The sequence below is a fragment of the Diprion similis genome, chromosome 3, assembly GCF_021155765.1.
Source record: "Diprion similis isolate iyDipSimi1 chromosome 3, iyDipSimi1.1, whole genome shotgun sequence".
Classification (NCBI taxonomy): domain Eukaryota; kingdom Metazoa; phylum Arthropoda; class Insecta; order Hymenoptera; family Diprionidae; genus Diprion; species Diprion similis.
Window position 1 is genome coordinate 13370664 of NC_060107.1, and position 25548 is coordinate 13396211.

At 39.5% G+C, this 25548-nt stretch overlaps 1 protein-coding gene across 1 annotated transcript in view; it reads right to left on the reverse strand.

Annotated features, from left to right (window-relative positions):
• Positions 1-784: 784 nt before the first annotated feature.
• LOC124404151 (somatomedin-B and thrombospondin type-1 domain-containing protein-like) overlaps positions 785-25548 on the reverse strand; it is a 30394-nt gene continuing 5630 nt past the window's right edge. Inside the window, exons 2-5 of the mRNA XM_046878054.1 lie at positions 11843-12037; positions 6879-6999; positions 4912-4988; positions 785-1294 (exon numbers count right to left, since the gene is read on the reverse strand). Of these exons, the coding sequence (XP_046734010.1) occupies positions 1083-1294; positions 4912-4988; positions 6879-6999; positions 11843-12037 (605 nt within the window). The 3' untranslated portion in view covers positions 785-1082. The remainder of the gene's footprint in view (positions 1295-4911; positions 4989-6878; positions 7000-11842; positions 12038-25548) is intronic.

The window sequence follows — 25548 nt, forward strand, 5'->3', positions numbered from 1 at the left end:
TAGGTATCAAGCCATGTAAATACTTGTAATGCGTCAGACGTCGAAGTCGAGATCTTCACGAATGCAAGGCACACTTGTCGTTATGCCTGCATGCTAACGGCTAGACGTCGACGTAGCGTAGGTAAGAATTCGCACCGTTGAACGACTCTTAAACCGTCACACGTTGACCTTTCGCTCTGCGAACGAGCATCTCGCTCTGCATAAGAAGGAGAGTAAAAAATTCTTTTCTAGAAATGCGTTGCGTCGGCGTCGACGATTTAGCTCACGTCTCCTCATCAAAAAGTCATAACTCAGCCTCGCAGAGCTGTACCCGGTACTTTAATAAATTATCAAAATCGCTCCCCAAGGATCTATAATACCGACCCCACAACTCGGGTCAACAGACTTCTTCGCTGTATACTTTGGCAGGGGATATGCGAGTTAACAATTCACCGGAACTAAAACTAACCCGAAGGAATGCGAAATGCAAACAGAGGTCTCGAAACTTGTACCTTTTCTCAAACTCCATAAAAATGATGCGCTGTTTTTTTTTTTTTTTTTTTTTTATGTAATCCTTATTACACCTTGCCAAAGTTGCAAAATTTTGGCGAAAAAAAAATTTACTTTGCGTAGATACATAATGTATATAGATACATGTATTATAGGTCCAAAAATATTCTCTTAATTATCGAGTCACCACAGATTATTATTGTTACTATTATTACTATTATTATTAATTATTTATTATTACTTGTTTCTTGTGGTTTCATTTTTTTTTTTTTCGAGGACGAGGAGGAGGAGGAAAAGGAAATAATAAATTTTTTCCTGACAATAATCACTTCTTCGATGATTAACATTTACATTGGATTAGGTTTACGGTTTTATGGTAAAATTGTAATAAAGGATGACAAAAGAACAATCCACCTATAACATGATGGGATAGGATGAAAAGATTTCAGATTCACGGAAAAGAAGAATCTTGAAGGAGGATTATGAACAATCGAGGCAAACGCAGTGGAGATTTTATAAGGAAAGGCAACCATTGAACCAAATTTATTCGGTCCGGATTCTTGCAGCTCGTTACGTAAGACACCGCTGCAGATTTAAACGAAAATGAAATGGGGCTGAGGTTGGCACACCGAAGCGTCGCATTCCGGTCCTGTCTTCGATGTTCGGAGCCACTTACCGTGGCAATGTGCCGACGATAGCATGCTCCACCTGGTGATCATCGCCTCGGCGCCACCATCTCCTTCGCATCGCCAGTCCAAAACGCGTCTCAACGCCTGCGTTTGACATTGAACACATACGTGAGCACCTGGAACAACGATTTCAAATCTAGTCAACATTCGGCTAACAGCAAAGAAATATTTACCTTAGCGTCTTTGGATAATCGGAACTCGATGTGTTATATAACGGATTACAAATGGTCTTAAGGTGCTTATAAGGAAGCGTTGTACATACACCTCGAAAACGCGGGGAAGCAAAACTCCTATACCGCTCAAGCGATCAGAGTGAAACTTGGGCAATTAATGCCTTATTTTGGCAAAAAGTGGAGCGTCTTTTTAGTTTTTCAAAATTTTGAAAAAAAAATTTACAGATTTGTTACCACCCACAGAAATTGGCCAAATCTTCACAGTTGCACTGAATGGTTCGAACTATCCGGTATGATGTCACTCGGCGGTGATGAAGCACACATTTTGAGCCCACTCCCATGAGATTTGATGATGAAATGACGAAATGGCAGCTGATCTGGTTATCGATTACGAAGTACACCAAAATCTCATTTTGGCAACATTTGTTACCGACCTTTCATGCATGCCGGTAATTTTTTACCGACATTACACGCATACATTACCGGCATGCGTGTAATGTCGGTAACAAATGTCGCCAAAATGAGATTTCGGTGTTCTTCGTAATCGAAAACCATATCAGCTGCCATTTCGTCATTTCACCATCAAATCTCATGGGACTGGGCTCAAAATGTGTGTTTCATCACCGCCGAGTGGCATCATACCGTATAGGTCGATCCATTGAGTGCAACTGTGACAATTTGGCCAATTTCTAAGAGTGGTAACAAATCTGTAAAATTTTTTTCAAAACTTTTGAAAAAGTCAAAAGTCGCTCCATTTTTTGCCAAAATAAGGCATTAACTGTCCAAGTTTCACTCTGATCGCTTGAGCGGTATAGGAGTTTTGCATCCCCGCGTTTTCGAGGTGTACAACGGGTCTTTATAAGCACCTTAATCAAGCTATAAAGGAGAAGAAACGGTGAAACCGTCGGCGCATGCGCAAAATAGTTCAACTCTATTGGTGGGCGAGATCGGACACGATAATATTTTAGCTGCGAGGCAGGGGAGCCAACTTAATCGCACGGGGCACGAGGTGTCAGCCTCTGCCGCGTCGAGTGACGAATTGATATTACGTCGTGCTAATAACTCGTAGCAATCATCAGTCATCAGGTAGTTAACAGCAAAGTTTGCCATGCCTTCTTCAAGCTCTATGTATACCATTTGGAATATGGTTAACCTAAAAAATGGGGATGGACCGGTTCTACAGAAATCTATCCTAGAGGGCACAGCCCTGTAGAGAATGTTTAACCTGAAATGATAAACATAATCTTGTCTACGGAAATTTTATCCTGCAGAGTTGGATCCTATGGATTTCGGCTCTAAAGAAAAATTATCTAAATAAGTTGACAAGTACTCGTCCGGAAACTGCATTCAAAGGATTCGCAGCACCTTTAAGGTTAGAATTAGTCAAGCTTAGTCGGAAACTACGACACATGATCCCTTGATAAGAACGCAGAAGCATAAAGTTAGGCTTCACCTTCTATCGAAGCGAAATCTGTAGAATTAATTTATCATTTCAAGTTGAATGTTTTTTACAGGACCGCATTCTTTAGGACTTCTGCTCTGTAGGATAGGTTTCTATAGAAACGGAGGCATCTCAAATCTATTCGGACCTCTTACATAACCTTAATTTATCCGAGTGTCTGCATAATCCGTGTTTAACAGTTGAAGCTTGAGATCAGCGGTACGACACTTATGCTTTAATATAGGACTCTTATTCGAGACTGTTAAAATCAACTCGATCAATGGAGAACTCATTCACAAATAAAACAAAATGAGAGATACTACGAATCAGAATCACAATAAAAATAATGGTATATCTCCGCAATTGTTAATATAACGAAAGAGGTGTTTCAAATTTTTCCTTTTCCTTTTTTTTTTTTTTTTTAATTACGTAAAAAGTTATTGCAGTAATGTAGCGACTAACATATATTTGAAAAAGAAACACGAATTGACGCACAAATATTAATTATATTTATGACGATCATCAATGGTTTTAATTGATCAACAACGTACCCTTCTGAAATGTGTACAAGAATATATTTCACGGAAAAAGGGTGTTTTATTTACTTTGTTCCGCTTTTTTGTTTTTTTACATTTTTCTCGTCCGTGGCATGAAATATACTTGGGTTGGAACACGGAGTGCTGATAGAGGCATGGTGGGGCGAGGAGGGGGGGGGGGGGGGGGGGGGGGCGATTGATGGAGACGTGTATTTCACGCATCGCCAGAGCTGGTTCTTCGCCTCGCGAAACATGCAAACAAAATTAGGCCTCCGCTTGTTTCACGTAGGAGGAAGGCACAGGGAATTCACTTCGGCCTGTTTAAACGTAAGCTTAGAATCGCGAAAGAGAGTGAGTTTCCGAGCACTTGACAATTATTATTAATTTTCTTTTTTCTTTCTTTCTTTTTTATTTCAATTTACTTTTAACTTTATGTCACGACAATTCTCACCACGTTTTTACCAAACTCAAATATATCCATTATAGACTTTCGCGGATGATGTTTAAAATTAATAATAATATAACTAACGAGTTTGATCGGAATTTGTTGGAATAAGGTAGGGAAAAGAAGAATTCCCCAAGTTCGATCCTTATATCGAGATTAATCTTGTGGCGTGAGTTTGATTAATTAAACTCGGGGAACATCTGGCAGCAAGATGAATTAATTTTTGAAATAATTCAAATCTCGTTGGCATAGCTTAGCTATTGTTAGTTCGGTAGAGAAAATCATTTCATATACAATATTCTACTTGAAAGATTACCTTGTCAAATAAGCCTGCGTATTTCACTAATTTTTGATTAATCGAGAGAAACAAATATTCTCTGGAAAGATGAAATAATTTCTTTCATTAGCTAAAAAAAAAAAATGGTTCGAATTTTTCACCAGTAATCTTTCAATTAATCATTAACTGATGTGTAAATTATTTATATACTTATTTACATACATTATATTAAATTATATATAGGCATTAGGGTGTTCCCAAAAAAATGATTTTTTTTTTTTTCTTTTTTTTTCGTTAGTCAGCACGAAAATATCGTTCAGAATGACGGAAAAAAAATGCTGTAAAAGTCTGAGGAATTATGTAATTTTGCATTTCCCGTTTAAATAACACAGTTCCACTATAAAATAATGGTTGAAAAATAAAAAATATATAATATTTTTCAAAGTTCATGTTATCTTATTTAATGAAAGATATAAATTTTTCCGAAATTTCCGATTACTTAACGACAAAAAATAAGTTGTTGACGTAAACTATTGTATGAAAATTTATATTTTTATCGACTTTTGAACAAGTAGATTGACGAAAAAATGGCAACAGACCTTTTTTGTAGATCGATCAATTTCCCCAAAAAATATGTATTGCTATATAATAATATTCCGAAAAGAAAAAAAAAAATTTTGCTGTGTTATTTAAACGGGAAATAGAAAATCTCAAATTAGCACCGCTTAAATATTAATATTAAGAAGTGAAGCTTTTACAGAATTTTTGTTTTCGTCATCTTGAACGATATTTTGACGCTAAGTAAGGGAAAAATAAATAGTCATTTGTTTTTGTCCCACCCTAATATGCATGGTAAATTACCTTCCGTTAGCCCAACGAGGCTCGTCTCCTTGTAGCAAGCTTTCGAAGCTTTAGTCACGGTAAACGTAACGCAGTATCTGAAAGAAATAATAAAAGTAGACATTAGCTTCATGATGAAATTCCGTGAAGGAATAATAATAAGAGTGTGAATAACTTTCGAGAAATACGAAACTCCAATTCGAGAACGCTGCCTCGGGTTTAACGTTATACACAGAAAAATGTTGCCATACAATGGAAGAAAACTCAGAGGTATGTTCGAATAAAATTTCAATAACCAACCATTTGAAAAGTTTGTTTAATCAGTGGAAGGGAATACCTGCGAAGGCGAGGAAAGTTTCAATGAAAATTTCCGCCCGATAATTGTGTAATTCAAGAGTTTTGTACATAATTTGCGATATTAAGGTTGATTTCCAACAATCTTTGCGCAAAAATCGTCTCCGTTTGTCAAATTGTCTAGCTTTCCCGTAGTTATAAATAAATCGATTAAAATTCTACACGCTCGAGAATCCATGATAATTTAATACTTCGATAAAATACAAGCGAATTATTAACTGAAATTACAAAGATATATGTGAAGAACGGAATTGAGGCGTAAAAATATCTGTCCAATTTGTTTCAGCCCAGTGACCCCAACCGTTCAGCGAGAAAGCATTTTAATAGCGTAGCGTCTCAACGGACTTTCCGGAATATCTGCACAAAGCGCCGGGTGCGAGAATTGCGACATCCGCATAATATAAGTATAGAAATTCAACATGAAAGGATAAGGATGTGTGCATTTTTACCCAGTCTTTAAACATTTCTTGAATTTATTAGACCCTTCCGCGTCCTCTGAAAGACGAATGAATCCATCTTAAAGAAATTTGCATTCAAAGTGCTAAAAATTCCTGTCAAATTCTGCGATCACCGATTTTCGAGAGAATGGAACGCGTCGTTATCCTTATATAAGACTTTCGACGGCATGGTAATCGAGTGTCAAGAATTGTATTAGATTTAATGACGCGGAAAAGCAAGTATTCGTATTTCGCGCCATTATGCTGCAGCGTGGTTAACCACATGAATGCAAACCCTCCTGAGAGTATCGATTTTACTCGAAACATAAACTCCGCCATCTATGCCTATGTATATGTATATAATACCTATATAACATTGGAACACAACTCTGTAGATGTGCCGACTTATTGAGCAAAATTAACGCTGAAGCACAAGATAAACTTCATGGATGATTTACACACGCGATGAGATTATTCAAAGCAGCTGTTTAAAGATGAAGCACCCGAACCGTCTGAATGAAAATTTGTAAAAAGAGAAAAACTGTCTGAAAAAACTTCTGCAGTGTTATTTGCGATATTGCTCGTGATCAAGGATAAAGCAACACTTTTACTATTACTTTCATAGTCCTTGTCACTATGAACATTTTCCAGGTCAAATAATTTCGTCAACATTTGCGCGTATCAAATTATTTGATAAAAATCAAAGATTTTGTCGTAATGTATAAAACACTTGGACGTTTTTGATTTATATGCCATGTTTTCATTAAAAATATTATGTTTCCAGGTTCTTGCTTCAGATAACTCAATAAAAGCGAATGATCTTCTCCAAGTATTGCTTCTTCTTCTTGATAGGAGAGTATAAAAGAATTTATTTAACATATTTGTTTAAAATAGTGACTGCTAATTACTAGGAGTTACATATTCCATAATGATATGCAGTCGCGAACGACTTTTGTACAAGAATCTTTCAAACCCATATATTGTTGTCATAATTAATCCAAGTATTATACTTTATAGAGAAAATCTGATTTTGAATTGTTGATGTGCAAAAAATAAATAAAAATGAAAAATTATATATTATAATATAATATGTTAAACAGTTTTTTCTCGTTTCCGAATTGTTTATCCAGACGATGAAGCCCATTGATCCTTAATTCGAAATCAGAATTTTCCGTTTCTGTATTGACATTCACTTACTCCTTCGAGGCGTCATGCTCCGGGTCATCTTGATAACGGAGACGAAGGTTGCTGCGGATGTCGTTGCTGTCATTAACATGGCGTGTTTCGCTGAGCTCAGCAGGCAGGAGAAGGGCGACCTCTGCGAACAGAAAAGAAAACGGAGTTTCAATCCAGTAATACATCGAAGGCTGTAGTTTTCCAAACCCAGGAACTCGGACGATTTAAATTATCAGAAAACTGAAGTCATCTTCTTGTTTATGGCTATCAAGGCTGGGATCATCTTAGCATATCTTGACGCATCGGGTATATATTTCAAGGTACTCGACTGGGTAAACGTAATTAAAACTTTTCCTTCGGAAAATTGTGTTACTCCCCAAGACTTTTTATCTCTCCAATTTCAGGCAAAACAGTGAAACTTTCCTCCGATTGAGTTTTGTTCAGAAATAATTTTAATTTCATGATATATTATCCACAACCTGTTCATTTCAGCAAGACCATAATATTCTATACATATAAGAAAAAGACAGAGAAACAGAATATACATCCCTTGTAAAAGCTACAATCTAGATTCATTGAAATATCGGATCTTGTAACAAACAACTCTTGGGACTGCGAAGATACCTCGTACGAGGACAGAATTCCGGAACACGAAGTAGTCTGGTGTTTTACCGCTCTTTTTGCAGACTACAGCGTCACGAACAAATTCCTTGAGAAGATTCTCGCAACTCTGAACCTCCGCACGAATGACTATAGAGTTCACAGCGATTACTCGACCAAGTCGTCAGGGAGAGCATTTTTCGAAGAGAAACGATGTTATTTTATTTCTTCGTTCCCAGCTCATCTCGCCTCAAATGTAAGGAAAAAAATTCGAAAGCTAGACGTCTCGGTTTTAATCCCCTTGATATCGGGTATTCATTATACGTATAAATGTGATCGAGTGATTACGTCCTTCACAAGTAGTACAGAAGGGTTTGAATCTACATAAACACCGATTTTAAAACCAACGAAAAGTACCAAAACTTCCTACTTCTGTCCAATACCTGTTTAACGTCGGATTTTATCCATAAACTGTGTAATTGAAGAGATGAACAAACAAATAAAAAAGTTAATGATTTCATAAAAGTGGTTAAAAATGGTACACGCAGTAACCACAAATAATACATCTACCGGATTCGTTCACTGAAACGAGGTATCTTTTCTTTTATTTATCGCTTTGCCAGTAGAACACTGATAAATGCGTTACACAGGGACCCCTAATTATAGGCAAATCAGGACACAAGTCAACACGGAGCAGCTCCGAGCGAGTTTCGCCGCGCCGGGGCGACGGTGCATCAGTCACGTGCTAACAAAACAGCATCGGAGCTGTTCTGAGCGAAATTGTACGCTGGTTGCCTATAATTAGGAGTCCCTATAGGACGAGTTACAGAAATAAGCCAGTACTATATCAGTTCTGAGAAGTATTCAATGAATAAGTAATAAATAAGAGCAAAGCTTGCCTGGACGAGGGCACGGAAACCCTCAGGCGTTTCCCCAATATCCAGAGTCTGGATCTAACCAACGTACATACCCAACAAACGATCCACGTGCTCCTCCACTTCCTGCAGCAGCCCCTGCGCAAAACTTTCAACAAGGTATTCCGACCATTCCTTTACCTCATTACCGTTGTTAGAACATCCTTGAAACCGGGCAAATGATGCTGTGTATAAGCACGTGATACTCAGAGGTTTACTTCACCGTTCAACGAGGCGCGTCACCACCATAGATTAAATGGGGTCGCGCACTGCGTAACCCAAAGCTTCTACTATAGTTTATCGTATAATCTCTTGGATCGAATTGCATGCATGCTTGATAGGATTGCGCCGTTTAAGCCTTCATCTACTTCAATTCCAGCCAAGTAGAAGTGCGATCCAATAACCACAAAACTTTTCAAATTCACTTTGGTATCTTTATCTAATAGTGTGAAATTCTTCTTATTCTTCTTCTCTTTTCTTTGGTTAATAGATCCAGATAGCGTGGATTTGTCTTAAGAAACTTGACGCGCAAAGTACGCATGCTTCAAGTTTTTCGTCTATTTAGACAGGTTGGCAAACTCTACTTTACTAGGCCCCAATGCGAACTGTCAATGGGGGCAAGCGTTTCGAATTTATGTTGACTTAATGCAAACCTAACAGATTTCAGCTACTTGAAATTCTCAGTTTAAAATAACCTGTAGGTGCCTGTGAATTTTGATAACTAGTATCTGGCCACAACTGAGTCGGTCAACCTGACAAGCAAGTGAAAAGAAGAACTCTGAGCAAATTAATTGAGTGATCACTGGAATCACATGATTTAACGTTTGCACATTTGGATGAGGGGAAAATAACTCGCTGAATTGATGCGTCAATACTTTTTTGAATTAGATATAATTTGACTGAATTAATGAGAATTAACTGAATTATTAAAAATCAACAGAAATAATGAAGAATAACTGAGAATTAATTTGAATTATGGAGAATTGGATCAAATTGATTTGAATTAAAGAGAGAAAAAAATTAAATTGAAATAAAAAAATTAATTTAAAACAATAAACTTAAGTTGAATTACAGGAAATAATTTGAATAAATTTAACTCAAAACATAATTGTGTCACTCAAATCTCGAGTCATTTCTCCCTCCCATTTGGGTATTTACAGCCCGGAATTTCACAAAAACAATACATTCTTGGATTTGATAATAATTTTTGAACTGACCTGGTTATTTGAAATTGAGCCACTTAGCTTGTACTTACTTTCTATGACTATTCAAGTTCTGTAGTGCGATATTCATGAGACATCAGGCCACACAGTATAAATTTCTCAGACACGTCGTCCAGACATATTTTTTGCTGAGTTCCCAAAAACCTCTGCAGCAAAACACCGTCTCCCAGACGATATATCGTTTTGCTGAATACTCAAGAACCACGAGAAGATCATGATGTTTATGATGCGGAGCGCACCACGTTTTTCTAAAGTCCTATAGCGACAATGCTCGCGTGAAGATGACGAGGTAATAATACAAATTTCAACGGACAACGGTAGTGAATAAATAACGCTGAATTCTCAGCAAAAAAGATAAAAGATAATTTTCGACCCAAAGGGTAAGGGTAAGAGAAGGGGACTTGTATTTCAGCTTATTACCCCAGCCGTGAAAGAGAAACAGGTTGACAAAAATGAGCGCTGTAATTAGCTGAAAATGGTAATTATTCTTCGCGGCCCAGATGACGTGTATCTGCAACGAGTAAATTTCTCAGAATGAGAACACCCGAGACTGTTTTTTCTCAACAATCTCGCGTTCCCATGTAATCAAGAAACAAATTGTCCCCGGAGATCTCCCTCTCGGCATTGGGCAGAGGTTGAATCGGGAAAGTCCTCGTAGACGGCTATCTACGTGCGGCATCTTCGACAGACGCTGGTGGCATCGTGGTCGCTAGTCGAGTGAGTGGGCAGGTAGCAGGAGCAGGAGCATCAGGGGAATTAGGCGTCTAAGAGGATTCCCATGTCGATCCTTATCGCAATCAGTGGAATCACCCCCCTTCGAAAACCCCTTTACCCTTCGAGCCGATCGTACAGACCGCGAAGCGACCTAAACGCGGACCAATGACTTCGCTAACAGGCCTTCTCTCGCCCCAAAGTCAGCCACCGATTGTCTGGGCGTGTTATACACTTCAAGTCGTACACCCTAAGACCCTCGGAACTATCTGCAATGTATACCTGGGATGTGATATACCTATATCCCTATATAAATGGTCCACGTTCTCACTACCAGCCCTCCGAATCTCCAGGGTATCGTCCCTGTTGTTGGCTGAGGGATTTCTTACGCAAGGACAAACGTATTTTCTGATCCTGAAACGCAATTGGCACCCAATTGCAACCCCCGCGGCGATGAAAACCACTGGGGCGAACCAATCGAAGTCTAGGGATTTTTTGCACACGCTAAAAGTGAACCTAGTGCTAGAAATGTATCTGCAGTAATGGGTTGGTAAGAAATGAACCTTAGGATTGGTTTCATCGAGTTTGGTAGAACCAGAGTTCAAATAATATACGAACAAATCAATGCGACATGTGGCCACAATGTCACCATTTCGTAATCTCAAATAGCTATACTGATTGCAGTGAGTTCACAGTCACTCTTCAAAAGATTATCATCAGATCGTAGAATCAGCAACAACTTCAGTTGTAGATCAAACTTGATTTATGAAAACATCAGGTAGACACATGGTATCAGAACGAGAAAGAAAATTACGCCGTAGCCGATTGCCCAAGGTTGGCCATCACTGTTGGCTCTTTAGAATTTCGCCGTTGTTGTTACCCAGAGGAGGTCCTTAGAGACGGTGTTCTTTGGACCGGAAACCTAATTGACACGCGGCTGTCCCCGTAGGATTTGAAATGTCCCGTCGCAGACCTTGGAGAGTAAACTCACAATAGCACATGAGCACTATACCTACTGCCATGTACCACCACCCTTCCATTGTTTACTGCCTTTACGTGTAATTTCTAAAGCACCGCCGGAATATTGATCCACTTAAATGTCTCGGCAAAACCGCAGTAGAACCTTGCCAACCGTCGACGTACCTTTGAATACAGATTAATTTCCGTCTATCTCTATCTCTATCTCCATTGGCATCTAACAAGGAAAGACCGTCGGATCACCCAGATCAAAACATTGGTGAACTTCAAAAATCAAACACGACTCGCCAATCTTAAGACGACAAAAATAGTGCCGTTGAAAAGAACGTTGGATTATGGGTCTGAAACTTCAGAGTGAAGCCCACTGATCCAACGAATACAGATAAACTTTCAAGTCACCCGGTATATGGTCGATCAAACCTACCGTTGTAAGTCTGTACTAGACATCACTATCGACATGCATATGGTAGCTGCATGATGGTGTCGATGTCTAGTACAGACATATCAGGACACGTTTGATCGATCATACACCGGCTGACTTACCTTGTTTGCATCTTACCTTTCAAAGCGGATTTCGGATTACGCCTGTTACACTTCGTTCCTTGACATCCCCTGTGCTGGACCAACTGAGGGCAATGTTGTCCTCCATTTTCAGCAGCGCGTTCGACCATCCTTGACCGTGTTTGCGCTCCAGGACCACATTCACTGTCACACGTTGACCAGGGTCCCCAAGCGGAGACAACGCAGTCGACAACTGAAAAACAATATGAAAAAGTGACGTTGAGTATGGGACTTTCGATTAGAATTTTTTTGTCGAAACGTGACTTGCCTAAAGGATGGTATTGGGGGTATGAATTGTTATGAATTGCAGGGTAAAGATAGCGGTGTTCATGTTTGATTCAATTCGTTAAGTTACTTAGTTCAAATTCAAATTCAATCTCCAATGACATCAATGCTCTTCCTATGACGTGTACACGAATAATTTAACATTACCCAAACTTTACACAGTTAGTCATTATTTCGACACGTCGATAATTTTTAGTTATTCATGGGATTAATGGATGAATATAAAGTGTTCAAAGTACTTTATTTACACTTGCGAACGAAACCAATTGGAAGCGAAAGCTGATTTTCGGATCGTTGCGAAGGTATTGGAATCACCTGACATTCAAAGCATTTCAATCTGGCAATAAATTTCATACCACGTGGTTACTCCTTGGCCATGACAGAAATATCGCTCGTCAACTATTCAAATCGTTTTTCTCTAGTTTTTGTTTTTCGATTTTCTGTACAAACGTCTAGACGTTTAAAATTTTTATTTAGAAGCCAGTATTTGTCAGTTTTATTTAAAATTTCAATCATATTCTTGAACAATGTCGCCCAAGACATCTTCCGAAGATTGGCACGGAATCTCGCAAAAACGGCAACCAGACAAACGACACGGGAGAGGTAGCGTAACCTCGCACATGTACATTCTCCTTAATTTGATCAATTTCAAAGCTGCTGCCATGAAAATGGCAGCAGCCAAATGCATGATATATATTATATATATGTTCACACACACACACACACACTCTATATATATTCCTGCTCTGACGCCCGTGGTAAAAAACGTTGATGTTATATACACGAAGCTCGAACATAAGGGCACGTCGCGCGTAGGGAGTTTACCACAAAATTCCAGCTATTATGCCATGAGCCTGGGCTATGCTTTTATTTCCCACCGAATCCACTCGGTTTCATATCGTTTATTTTCGTCTCTTTCCCTTTCGCTCGGCGTCACGTAAAATACGCGGTAGGGCTTATCTCGCTTCAGCGATTACACCCGCAACTGTTGGAGTTGTAAAAACGTTCTACATCAATCAAAAGGTACACTCGAAACACGCCCTTACATGAAGCACGACGCGTCGTTCATCCACTCGCCACTCGTGTAATACGGACATTATCCTATAAATATACGCGAGTAATTATAATAATCCTGTTCTTTCGAAATTCAAAATGGCACAACGTCCGTCAAGGATATTTCCGGAGATTCATTTTGCACCGAAAGCCTCAGATTACGGGAATGACGAACTCTGTGTTTCAGTGAAATGCAAGACGTCTAGCAACGGAGGATTCTACGGGAAGTCAGGCCGCAAATACATGCTCTCGAGCCAGGCGCAGAAGGTCTTATCCACCGTCCTCGAAGACATGATCGAGGATACTCTTGAGGATGCTCGTAAGCTTGCCCAAGGCATGGGGAAGGACAAGGTCGCTATAGAGGACGTTGAAATGGCGATGGTTAATCTCTGCCAACGCTTACATCCTCACTCCACCACTCGCCTTGATGTCACGTCAGCTGAATACGACGTCTCACCACGCAAGCCTCGGTCCAAATATCGCCGTCATTTACATCAGGATAACCATGATCAGCACTTCGAGAGAGTTTCAAATCCAGGCAATCCTTGAAATAAGAGGTTCCTTCGTAGTCCTAAGTCAGTAGTACAATATAGTGACAGCGTGTAAATTTTTCAAGTCGCAATTTTATTGTCTGTCAATAAATATATCAATCGTTGTCCCAAACAAGTTGAAAAGTCCAGAATAACGGGAATCGCGTGAGTTAAAATTTGCCATATCAACTTCGGAAGTCAGTGAATCGCACTACTCACGGTTTAGGCACGATGAAGGTTCAATTTTGAATAGAGGAGTGCCTTGGGAAGCCTGAAGAACCAAAGTCCGGGAATGGGCCAAAGCAAAATACTCCCGCAGGTGAATTACACCGAAGGCTCTCAGGTGATTTATTACGTGATGGCTGGGCCTTTGTTTGGTCACAAGACAAATAGGAACAAACCGTGCAGGGCACTTCTGGAGTCTGCAAGCGTCGGGATCGAAACTCGTATACGAAATCTGGTGGATCTTAAGTTTCGTATTTTGAGTTAGCAGTACTAATGTAGATTGACATTCCCTTTGCTATTCCCATGTGCTTATGGTTATATCATGCCTGTTCGCAAGCGCTAATTTTTGCAATATTTTACCGATCACAATCATTTTTAGAATCACCCATTGTGTTCACCTAATTATTGACGTCTGGCATTTGTATAACATGTCCCGTAACATGTGGATAGTAAGTAAAATTACTCGACAAAGTTCTGATGAAACCAAAATTGTTATGATAACGGATTTGCAGTATACATTTTTGCTTGTCTAGACTAACGTGAATTTGAGTGATTAAGGTTTTTTGAAGTTGCCGATTTCGAGTCTGCCTCAAAATTTGAATTACCGGAATGGTAGGTACAATATGGCGATCAAAAATTCAAGATATTACTTTATTTGGACGAATCTTGCTACCCGGAGAACGGCCCGAATTTCCGAAATTCAACTTCAGATTGGTAATAAACAAGCTAAAAAATCAGTATCTTCGAAATTTTTTGTCAATCGGACTCATGGAAAAATGTGTATATATACCCCAAATGAGTAACTCAATACGTCACTTCAATATGCACACGATATGAAAATTTCAATTGCACTCTAGTATCCTCATTGTTCATGCACGGGTTTCCTATTTACGAATGACAGGAGACCCCGTATACAAGTAAGGAGCGTCGAAAAAGTCAACAGTGATGTAAAAAACATTCTTGCGGAGTATCGTGCGAGTCCTCGAAACGCCGTCTTTCCAAGGCATGTATGAATGTAGTCCGCTTGAACAGATCGGATGGGAATCGACATATTCAACGAGATGAACTTGTTCACTCGATTCACGGGCTGCCATGTCGGTAGGTATATGGTGCTTCCTGGGCGGCGAAGAACTCTCGAATTCTTTCACATAACACGGCACGTGATCTTCCACCACCTATACGACATTATACTTTAAAATCCGTTCGAAACGAGGGTGAAGACGATACGGATAACGTACTTGATATGCTGACTCTGTCGCATCGTTCTTCGCGCCAACACATCAAGATGAGGTTCACCTTCTGCTATCAGAAGAAACTATACAAAATCGATTTATCCGCCTCAATGATATCCTTTGCAATTTATATGGAATAAGCCTACAAGTCAGTTTCGTCGCCGAGTGTATGGATTAAACGACCGTTAAATTAATGTGAGGTGTGAACATGGAAAAACAGTCAGGTATACGAATAGCCACAAAGATTTAACCTTTAAAAAAAATGTCCCAAATTTATAATAAAAAATGAGTAGCTTTCTGAATTTAAAAAGCCCCAACGGAATGGTGGAACAGGTTAAAGCCTAGCGATTTGTCAAGTATATTTCGGGACGCGAAGTTACTTATTTGTCGGAGCATCGCTTCGGCGGGATCTTTAAGGAAGTAAAGAAAAGACAGACGACGGAAGGAAAGGGCGAGAACTGTAGGACGAGGGAAAACCCGGAAGACCGGGACCGTTTTATCTTAGGACCGCTTTACCTGCCAAGTCTATTATTATAATGGATGTTGGCGGGAGGGTGGAAGTGTTCTCTCGTAATACAGTTCAAAGCCACGGTGCATAATATCCTGCTACATCCAGGGTCTGAAAACGCAGAATAAGGGCGTCGACGGCGAGTCACGCTAGAAAAAAGAATCACGGGCGTCAAAGAACAAATACACCATCAGAATATTGGAAAATGTCCTCATGACGTCAGAGTCTGGTTGTCGGCGCCATTTTATCACCACATAACCTAAGTTTTTAATTTTAATGGATGCAAATCGTTATTCTTGGGTTATCAAATCACTCGTATCGCATAAATTAATTAATCATAATCAATAATGTATCTGTTCTATGATCCAAACGCGAAAAAAAAGGTCAATGGTCATTAGTTTGATTTTTTCCCACCAGATGTCACATTGTAAAGTGACAATCCTAATACTCGGCGAGAGTATCTTGATAATTTTATCTCACTTCACCGCTAATTATGACCGAATACTTAATCCAAAGTACAGCAATGTTCATTAATGCCTTTCTCTTCTGGCTAAATTGTTTACGGTCCGAAACATAATGCGAGTTCAATTCCACGCGAATTTTGTGACATTAATGAATATTACTGTACAAGTTGAAGATGGAAACGGTACAATCACAGGGAATTACTGCTCAAGTGATATTAAACTTCTCCCCGAAGTTCGATCGATTTATCCTCAGCAAATGTCAATTTCACAGGTCGTTAGTTTTGTACCCCTGCAACGACGAACGGACTCAACGACCGACCATCAAGCAGCGCCAATGGACCAGAGGTCAAAACGACAATGAAATCGTGACCCGAAGTACAATCGCAGAGATGTGAATCTAACCTACCGATCAAATCAATTTTCGCATTGTTAATGCCGTCTTTGGGCTTTTCTTGAGTTTTCTCAATAAAGCGTCTGGCATTTTTCAAACATGAATAAAAGGAAAAATCATGCAACCCTGACCAAAAATTACTGATGATCCCTAAAAAAATGTATGAATGTCCCCTTCACTCGCTCGAATCAATTCAATTAATTGCAAGTTTTTGAAAGTCTAGACTTGAGAACATATATGTTGAGTTGTGGTAACAAAGAGAAAAAAATCTTTAAACCATAAAAGAGTTTCGCTTAAGTGTTTCTTGAACCCATTTCACTAGCACTGCAATATACGTAGGTATAACTGTATTGGCTGAGTCATTTAATGTATGCAAGTCATAAAGAGGTCGTGACATGTCGTGAGAAGCCATTCGCCTGCGCGTTGCATTCGTTTGATTGCAATAAATTGCAATGCGGCTGCAATTTTAATTGCTCTCTACTTGACACAGACAATTATCTGCAGCTTGGCGCACATAACTTGATGCTGACGATGATGCTGAAGCCAGACGTGCGTCTACTTGTATTCTAAATTGTTCAGGCACAACTCGAGGTAGAAAAAAAATGTATTTCTCCCACGACCCATTCAAGGAGGAGGGCGTTCAACCCGCAAGAAAAAGCCTACCCAAGTCCAGATGCGAATATATTCCGTCGGATCCCCGAATGTCGGGTATGCATCCGTATAACCAACGTGACGGCAAAATTAATGACGAGCCGAGGTCGCAACCCGACTCGCAGATGTCGACAGTGAATATGAAAGCTGGATTACGAAGGCGGCGAAAAAAATTGTCTGCCAAAGTAGATTACAGATAATTTTTCAATCTCAATCTCGAAGACTGACAAACTGGAAAAACTGAAAACTGTAGGACGGTAAAGTTTGACAAATATTTTCAGTTAATCTTTCAGGTTTCACATCGTCTTCCATGCCATATGAAGTTCCCTTACGGATATTGGGGTATAGAAAGATTTTTTGTACACAGGGTGTCCCGTAAAGTAACTTACGAATAAGAAGTTTCTCGCGGTATTGTGCATAAAAAATAGGGATTGCAAAATAGAAGTGAAGTTTCTCTATCACGTGTATTGAAACTATAGGTATGATGTGAGGCCAGAACAATTTGAGAGGCTAAAATGTCGGACCCGATACAGCAGACGAAAATTCAAAAAGATTCCGGAGGTCTATGATTCCAAATGTGAAGTGAAAATTAAAAAGTTCGAAATAGCTGACTTTACATCTGCTATTTTGAATTTTTCAATTTCGAGTTCGGATACCTAATCAGCGTTCTCGAAAACCAGCAGGTGTACCAATTTTCATCCAAATCAAGTAAATCCTTGCATTTTCATCTGCCATATTGAATTCTCTATTTATAAATCTGAAACTCTATATTCATATTTGTAATCAATACCCTCAAAATCTTCTGATTCTAAAATTTTATGTCAATCGGAGTTAAGGATATACGTAAGTCCAAAATGTGTAAATGGCCACATTATTTGTTACGTCACAATTTCAACACGTGCGATAGAGAAACTTCTGTTCTTATTTTGCATGCACAACGTTGCTCCGGGTTTACTATTCGCAAGTTACGGACACCCTGTACCTGGACAGGGAAAGATTCTATGTACGCAGGAATGCAATCGAGAATATAAAGTCGGATATTTATAGAATCGAATATGTAATCTTTTGGCTTTAGTGCCGACACAGTGTCGTTCGCGCGGCAGAAGTTGGATGTTTTATTCAGAAGGAGCAGACGAAATTTAGGGTTATCCTCAGAGCGAGAGTGAAATCAGCCAGCGGAAAGAAGGAGCGGAGGATCAGAAACGAAGGAGTTGCCACTGCATGCGAGAGACTCGAAAGAATTGATTTCGTACGAGTGATTTTACGAGTTTGATCCTCAAGTTTAGCTGCGCCACGCACCGGCGTACAAACTTCCATCGTCCTATTCCAGTCCTCATCCCCACGTCCTTCAAGCGTCCTTTGCGACAGACAGACCGCCGATTTCGAAGCTTTGGAACGAAGTCGCCCTGACAGCTGTCCTTGTCAATGGCCGTAATCGCAGTCTGTTTCTTTGGAGAGGCACATTTTTCACGTATCCTTACAACGTGGAGGTTGTTTTTCTTAAATTAGCAATCGCCGAGGGGCTCAGACCCGCACAGCTCGCCGGGACGACAAAAGCTACCGTCGGTGGATAGAAAAAAATCAGGAGATAAATTTGAAGGTTGGGTCTCGCCTGCCTCGAGAGTAAGAAAAGGAAGAGAAAGTCGCGTACGGTGAGGAACGTTACGCGGCCACGTAGAACCAGAAGTAATTACCGAATATCGACCAACGCATGGTTCGGTGAACCCCGAGAGTGCAAAGTGAGTCTGACCTATACCACCTCGTGTTCCAATCAAAACCTGATGAAAATCTAAGAGGATTACGGATTCCAGGTTCACATTCATACAAAAACTACACGCAGCGCGAGTTTGTAGATTAAAAATTTAACGGCATCGCTGGTTATTAGGAGCAAAAAAAAATCTGGAATTTCGATAGTTGTAGAAAAAAAGTGTTTCAACCTTATACACAAAAAGTAATTGTATTGTCCCTGCGGCATTTGCTTCGGTAGCACCAATCTACATGTAAAGAAACCGACTCAACTTTGTTTTGAAAAGGATTACCGTGAACGAATAAATTTAGTTCATGTCGCGTCCTCCATGCCCGCAAAAATACGTCAGGTCGAGAGTTATAAACACAGAGTTAGAAAGTTTCCTACCAGCAACCGTGATACTTTTTGTAAAGCTCCGCGGAAGGATATTCGGTTTGTACCTGCGCCTCTCGGAGCCTAGTTGAGACAGGGAGACGGAATTGTTTATCGGTAATTCCGGGCACGTTGCCCTGCAGGGGTTAGGTTCCGTCCTGGCTTCCCTCGGCGAAAAATAAACCGCAAAACAACGTCCGGAAATGAAAAAAAAAAATACATTCAAATTGATGCAAGATGACGCATTGTATGCTAATATGGTTGAGGCAAAACTTTTGTCTAGACACTGTGGCGCCGCGATACGTCTTGGGGTGTCATTGCAAGTCCATTATATGCTTAACAATAAGCCTTGCCCGACAGACTCCTATGCGAGCTGGTAGACCGTTGGTTGTTCGAACTTGAAGATAAGACTCGCCTTCTGAAATTCCACAAGCCGGCAGGCTTTCCACACGCGACGTTTTAATTAAAAGATATTAATTAAAGCTGTAGAGTAGCGAGGTGCGAAGTAGGTGCGCAACTACAGTTATACAATACAGTGTTAAGCGATGTAAATACGTGCCACGTACGAACGTACTGACATATTAAGGGCATGCGATAGTCCTGTTTTAGCGACCGAGTTAGCTGATTCTCATTTTTCTTCATTATTAGTTGACTAATGAATCGAATTTGTTCAAAACTTGGAAGAACGTAGCTGTTCTATAGTAAAATTGGTAAAATTCATTTATATCTAAAACAAAAACTATCGGAAAATTGTGTGGTATCTGTCATGTGTTAATATTTTGACAATTTCTAGATTTTTTAGGTAACAGGATGAGGAATGTCAGATTCTGATGTAGCCGGATATGATTCAGCTATTCCAGTCACTGGTTTTCACTATGACAGCGCCATCGTGCCATCTATAACCGCAAGAGCTTATCCACTGCAGATTGGAAGTGGTGTGTGTGTATGCGTGTGTGCATACCATGGAACATCTAGTAGTGTTTGCTCTGGAAGAGACGAGGTTAAGTGCTTGGGATTGTTAGCACAAGATAGCAGGTATATATATGTATACGTATAGGGAAGCCACAACAATCAAAACCGTCGCTCACCACTTATCTCAAAGGATATACTTTCGAAGAAGAGACATCGCGGAAGACGTATCGGATTACTGTCCCGATGGCGTTCAGAATTCGTAGAATAAATATACTTCGTAGTAATGTTTCTGTAACATTTCATCACTCTTAGTTGTGGTTCGTTCCTATCGTCTTCGGTAAAAGACACAACCAAGAAAGGACAAATCTAACCAATTCAGAAGAGAATTCAATTTCGTTAAACAAATCTTGCCCCTCGATCTTACAAGACTTACGATCTGCTATATGAGTCAGACATTTACATATTTATAAACCTATTATGCGTATTACAATTCCGAGGCATAAATTGCCATTGGAAAAAATTTCTGTCGACCAAGAGCTTTTAATTATTCAAACCACGCGGAGCCGTATAAAATTAAAGATTACTAAAATAGCCATTCAGAAACGTATAAGGAATTAATTTGAATTCGAGCAACAAATCAATCATACACCCAGTACACAAATTTATAACCCTTGAATATTTGAATAAAAAAATACGTGTCAAGTTGCTCTCAATTTAGGGCTGTCGACGAACTGGAAGGACAAGGCCAGAAACTGCACAAGGCTTTTTGGATAACTAGGTTGCAAGTCAAGTGGTCGTTGGTATGCAAGCACGCTGCTCGACCCTTCAGCGTTCTTACGTAGTATGCATGTAACTATGACTCTGGAAGACCTAAGACATGCTCTCTTCAAGTACTGGGGTTCGCCCCAATTAGTAGTTGACAATTAACGAAGGTGCTACCGCAGACCGCACCACGTACATCATTTTAACGATGTCAAACAGAAACCGAATACAAATGAGTTGGCATGCGTATTTCAATGTAGACAACGCATACACAGAATGATCATATTCGTTTCACCCTTTAATAATAACTCCACGGATTCACGTTCTGAGCTTTTGAAAATTGAAAACCCCTTATAAACGTGAAAGTAAACATAACTCGTCAGCAACCAATTTTGTAGTGACTAGTGAATTGCCTACAATAAGGTGTATACTGTGTGTCCTAACTCACTTAACCTAACCTAACCTAACCTAACTCGGATACGTAAAATTAGTGTCGAGGCAGTTATACGAAATGGAAATGAAAAAAGAAAAAGCGTATAGGTACGTACTACGTACCCCTACTGCTGGGTAAAGAGATCGAGTATGCAAATATGAATAATGTCTTCCCTTTGAAAGTGAATATTTACACGGATGTAGCTTCTATTGTGCGTGAAACAGCAAATATGTGTCCAAGGAGCATGCCCCTAGATTTACTTAATACACACCAGCATCCCCCGTCGCGGCTACTCCAACAATATTTCGATGTATAATTTGGCCATCGTTAGAACAAAGAAACTCGGGTTTGTATTCTCGATACGTCAATTCGGTCCTGGGAATAACGTTCAAGCAGCCGCCACCTAACGGAGGATCCCTAAATTGAGGCGCGTCGGCCGGGAGATATTCAATGATTCCTAGACCGTTGAAAATTAATTCCCTTTGAGTGTTAATTTTCCTTGGCTCCTTGGTAAGAAAAATTGAGTGCATACGAGCTATGACAATTTCAGGATAGTACAGAAGCTTCTGTTGAAATATCGCGAAAATCGATCCAATAGTGTTTCAGATTATCTATAATAAGTAAACGAACACTCTCCCTCCATAATTATTGGGTTTGTCACTTTGCAATGCGTCATCTGATGGGAAAAAAGCAAACCAATGCAACCAGGCTGACAGATGATTGTTGGCCGTGTTTTATCGCGTGTGGATAATGGAACAGGTATATCATTGATTACCTTTCACTAATTTCTGTGACACGATTAATTTGAAACCCCAAGAATTACGATTTATTTTCATTAAAATTAAAAACTTAGGTTATGTAGTGATAAAATGGCAGCATCGACCAGGCTCTAACATCATGAGGACATTTTGAATGTAGATGTAGATTGTAGATCCATATTAAGTCCAAAGCACGACACTTTTTGACAAGATGTGATGTATAAAAATGTAAACATCGTCTTCATTAACATGTGAAGTAATATAGGCAAAAGCTCGCAGGCTGCATGCGAGGTATAAGATTTCAGGTACGAAATATTCAACTCGGATCTGAAGCCTAAACGAGTTTTATTGGCCCGGTGTGGATTGTGGGCGAGATGAGAACACAGAGTGAACGAACCGAGCGTTTCGGCGAGTGGGTGGAAGCTGGTTGGAGGGTGGAAGGTGGAGGATGGATCCGAAAACGCCTCCTCAGTTATCCATTAGCATAACCGGCCTTGCGGGTCCTTCTGTGCCGAGGAAACCCTGCGCCAAGAGATCGGAAGGCAAAACTTTCAAGAGTGGGCGAACTCCAGCTCAGCTTTTAGAAACGAGGAGGGATGTAGTCGGTGGTTTACTATACGATTGAGATTGAGATTGCGAAATTTTCACCGAATAAAAACTGCGCATCCGTAGCAGCAGCACAGCACGGGGTGGGAAAACTAATCTTTGAATTTATGCACGCAATCGTAGCCGGCATCCAGCGCGTACCTATATATTATATATAATAAAAATGATAAATTATGATCAAGTCTCGTAGGTTATGTTTTATAACCGCTGTACGTCCCACGCAACATCGGGTGTATATATTTACCACAACGGTCGTTGTGGGTACCTTCCTGCCTACCTACACACGAAATGTGGGTGGTTGCTGCGGGAATTACTTCCACGTTAGCAAGATATTACGAAATAATTGTCGACCGATTGCGCGGCATAATAAACATCCGCTTGAATTTATACACACGCGCATGCACACCTACAGATGGAAGGGGAAAATGGCGGGGATGGGAGATTACGGTTATCTGTACCGCTTCGCGGTTTTAATCACACTTTCGCTCCGGCAGATTAAAATTATCCAGAAATTACTCCGGCATTTTCACCCCTGGAGAAGAGCCTGCAGCGAGCTGCTAGGAGGAAGGGTCGACGAGAAGCATTAGGAAGAACGATTGGCTGAAGCACGTTCGAGTTTTCAAACGAGGCTGTTTTCGACCGTTATGATTGTTCGTGTCGTTAAGCTTGCAAGCCAAGTGAAGAGCGATTCTCAGTCCGTAATTGCACTACGTTTCATTGGATTCTCATTCGCGACGCAGAAGATCAGAGGAAGAAAAAAAATCCTGCGCAAAAAACTGCTGAGCTTGATAAACGTATAAAATGATAAAAATTAAATGGCGTCGCGTACGCACGATTGCCTGCATAAGAAAGGAGTTGGGTATTAATTAAGATATTATACGATCGAACCACGTGACTACATCTCCGAGTCGACGATCCACCCGCTTCACCGTTCTCTTGTTTTTCTCAAAAAAGAACAACAGAATTTCCGCCCCGATGAATATCAAACTAACCAAATGCCAAAGTACTTTATCACGAATTACACCTCCAGAGATTGTATGACAAAGGAACGACTGAATTTATTTACATAAAATTTCCATCGACCAAAAAGGTCGATGATGCTTTCGAGAAGCGCCTCTCTTGAAACAAATTTGTGCTTATACCTGGAGTGCAACTCAGAAGTAGATACATGCTTATGTATGCTTACATTTTTTGACAAGCTAAATTGTGTTTCTAACCATAAATAGATTTCGGATGTCATATATATAGTATATCGGGACAACCCACCGAACTTTGTATCAACGCAACAAACAGAAAAAATATAACCGAATTATTTTCAACACGAAACGATAATATTTTATCGTATAGTCTTTTCTAAACAAGAAAAATTTTCGTACCAAAATACGAAATATTCCATCGTGGTTGTATAATCTGCCGATACGGTAGGACACGATAAAATTATTTTGTGAAGATTGGAAAATAATTTTTCAATTGTAATTTTAAAAAATAATCATTTTAAGGTCGTTTTTAAAATTAAATGTAATGTCAAACAACAACAAAAGAACATGCCATTGGTATCAGCAGGCTCATTCAAAATAGTCTCAAACCGCAGGGATGAGTGGTTTAAAAGATACTGCCAAAAAAGAAAGACTTCTAGTCGCATTTTCTCAGTTATATTTCCTCCGATTCCCTAGTATGGTTTTTTCATTTTTTGAGGTACCAATTAGTCGAAAAATACAGCGTAAATACATACTATTGTCAGACAAAAAAAAATTTTGGATCCGCAAAACCAATAATAAAAACTAAAACCGAGTTTTATCGATTGATGAGTAAATTTGATATATGTGATTTTTTTAAAAGAATTAACACTTATCTGAAATGCATTTTCACAAACCAAAGAATTAAGATCCATTTGGAAACCGAGTCGCTACCGATTGTGAGTTGTGTAAATTATAAGACCATTCCAATCAGCTTTATCTTCAAAATAAGGTACTGCCCCCCAACCCCTATCCTTGGACAAAAAATCATGTCTAATTTATAACAGCGAATCTATTACACTCTCGAGCTCCTTTGTTTCTTTCCATCCTGTAGAATGGATTGCGGCGTGTTTTTCTGTCCGTTCGTTTTTTCGTGAAGAAGATAATGTATTATGGAGTAAGATGTGATTAATTATTACGCCACATCTTAGTTCTGCAAATTGTTTTCTCCAGATACACGAAAAACAATATGGTTACTTGATCCTGCATTTCTTCCAGCCTCCATCAGTATAATGATAATAAAAAATACATTGTTTTACTTCAAACTGAAATCCATCACTCGAGGACTAAAGTAAATCGAGTGTTCATCATGGCGCAAAGGTTCACAAGTAAAAAAGAAAAATAATAATGAACGGAAACCAAAGTTCTGAAACCAGATCTTTTTAGCAGGTAGTCAAAGGATCAAAGTTACGGAATATTCGATACCTTTGAAAAACGTTTAAAACAGCTTTAAGCTATCGTCAACTTAATTATATTGTTACTCTTTATACGAAAGATGAAAGAAATTATCCTTCAAAAAGATACACCCTTCGACAGGATCACAAAGTGGGTGGAGCTCAACTCAACCACTCCAGTTTTTACACGCTGGCATAAATGGCTATAATATATGAAGGATCGATCCACCAACTTTTTTGGGTAAAAATTTCGATTTGGTTACAGTTCTATAGGGTGGATATTTAGTATACATAGGGATAATATATTTGTACAATGACTTGGGCGTTATCTTTCACTAGAAATACAATGATCAATATTTTCAAAT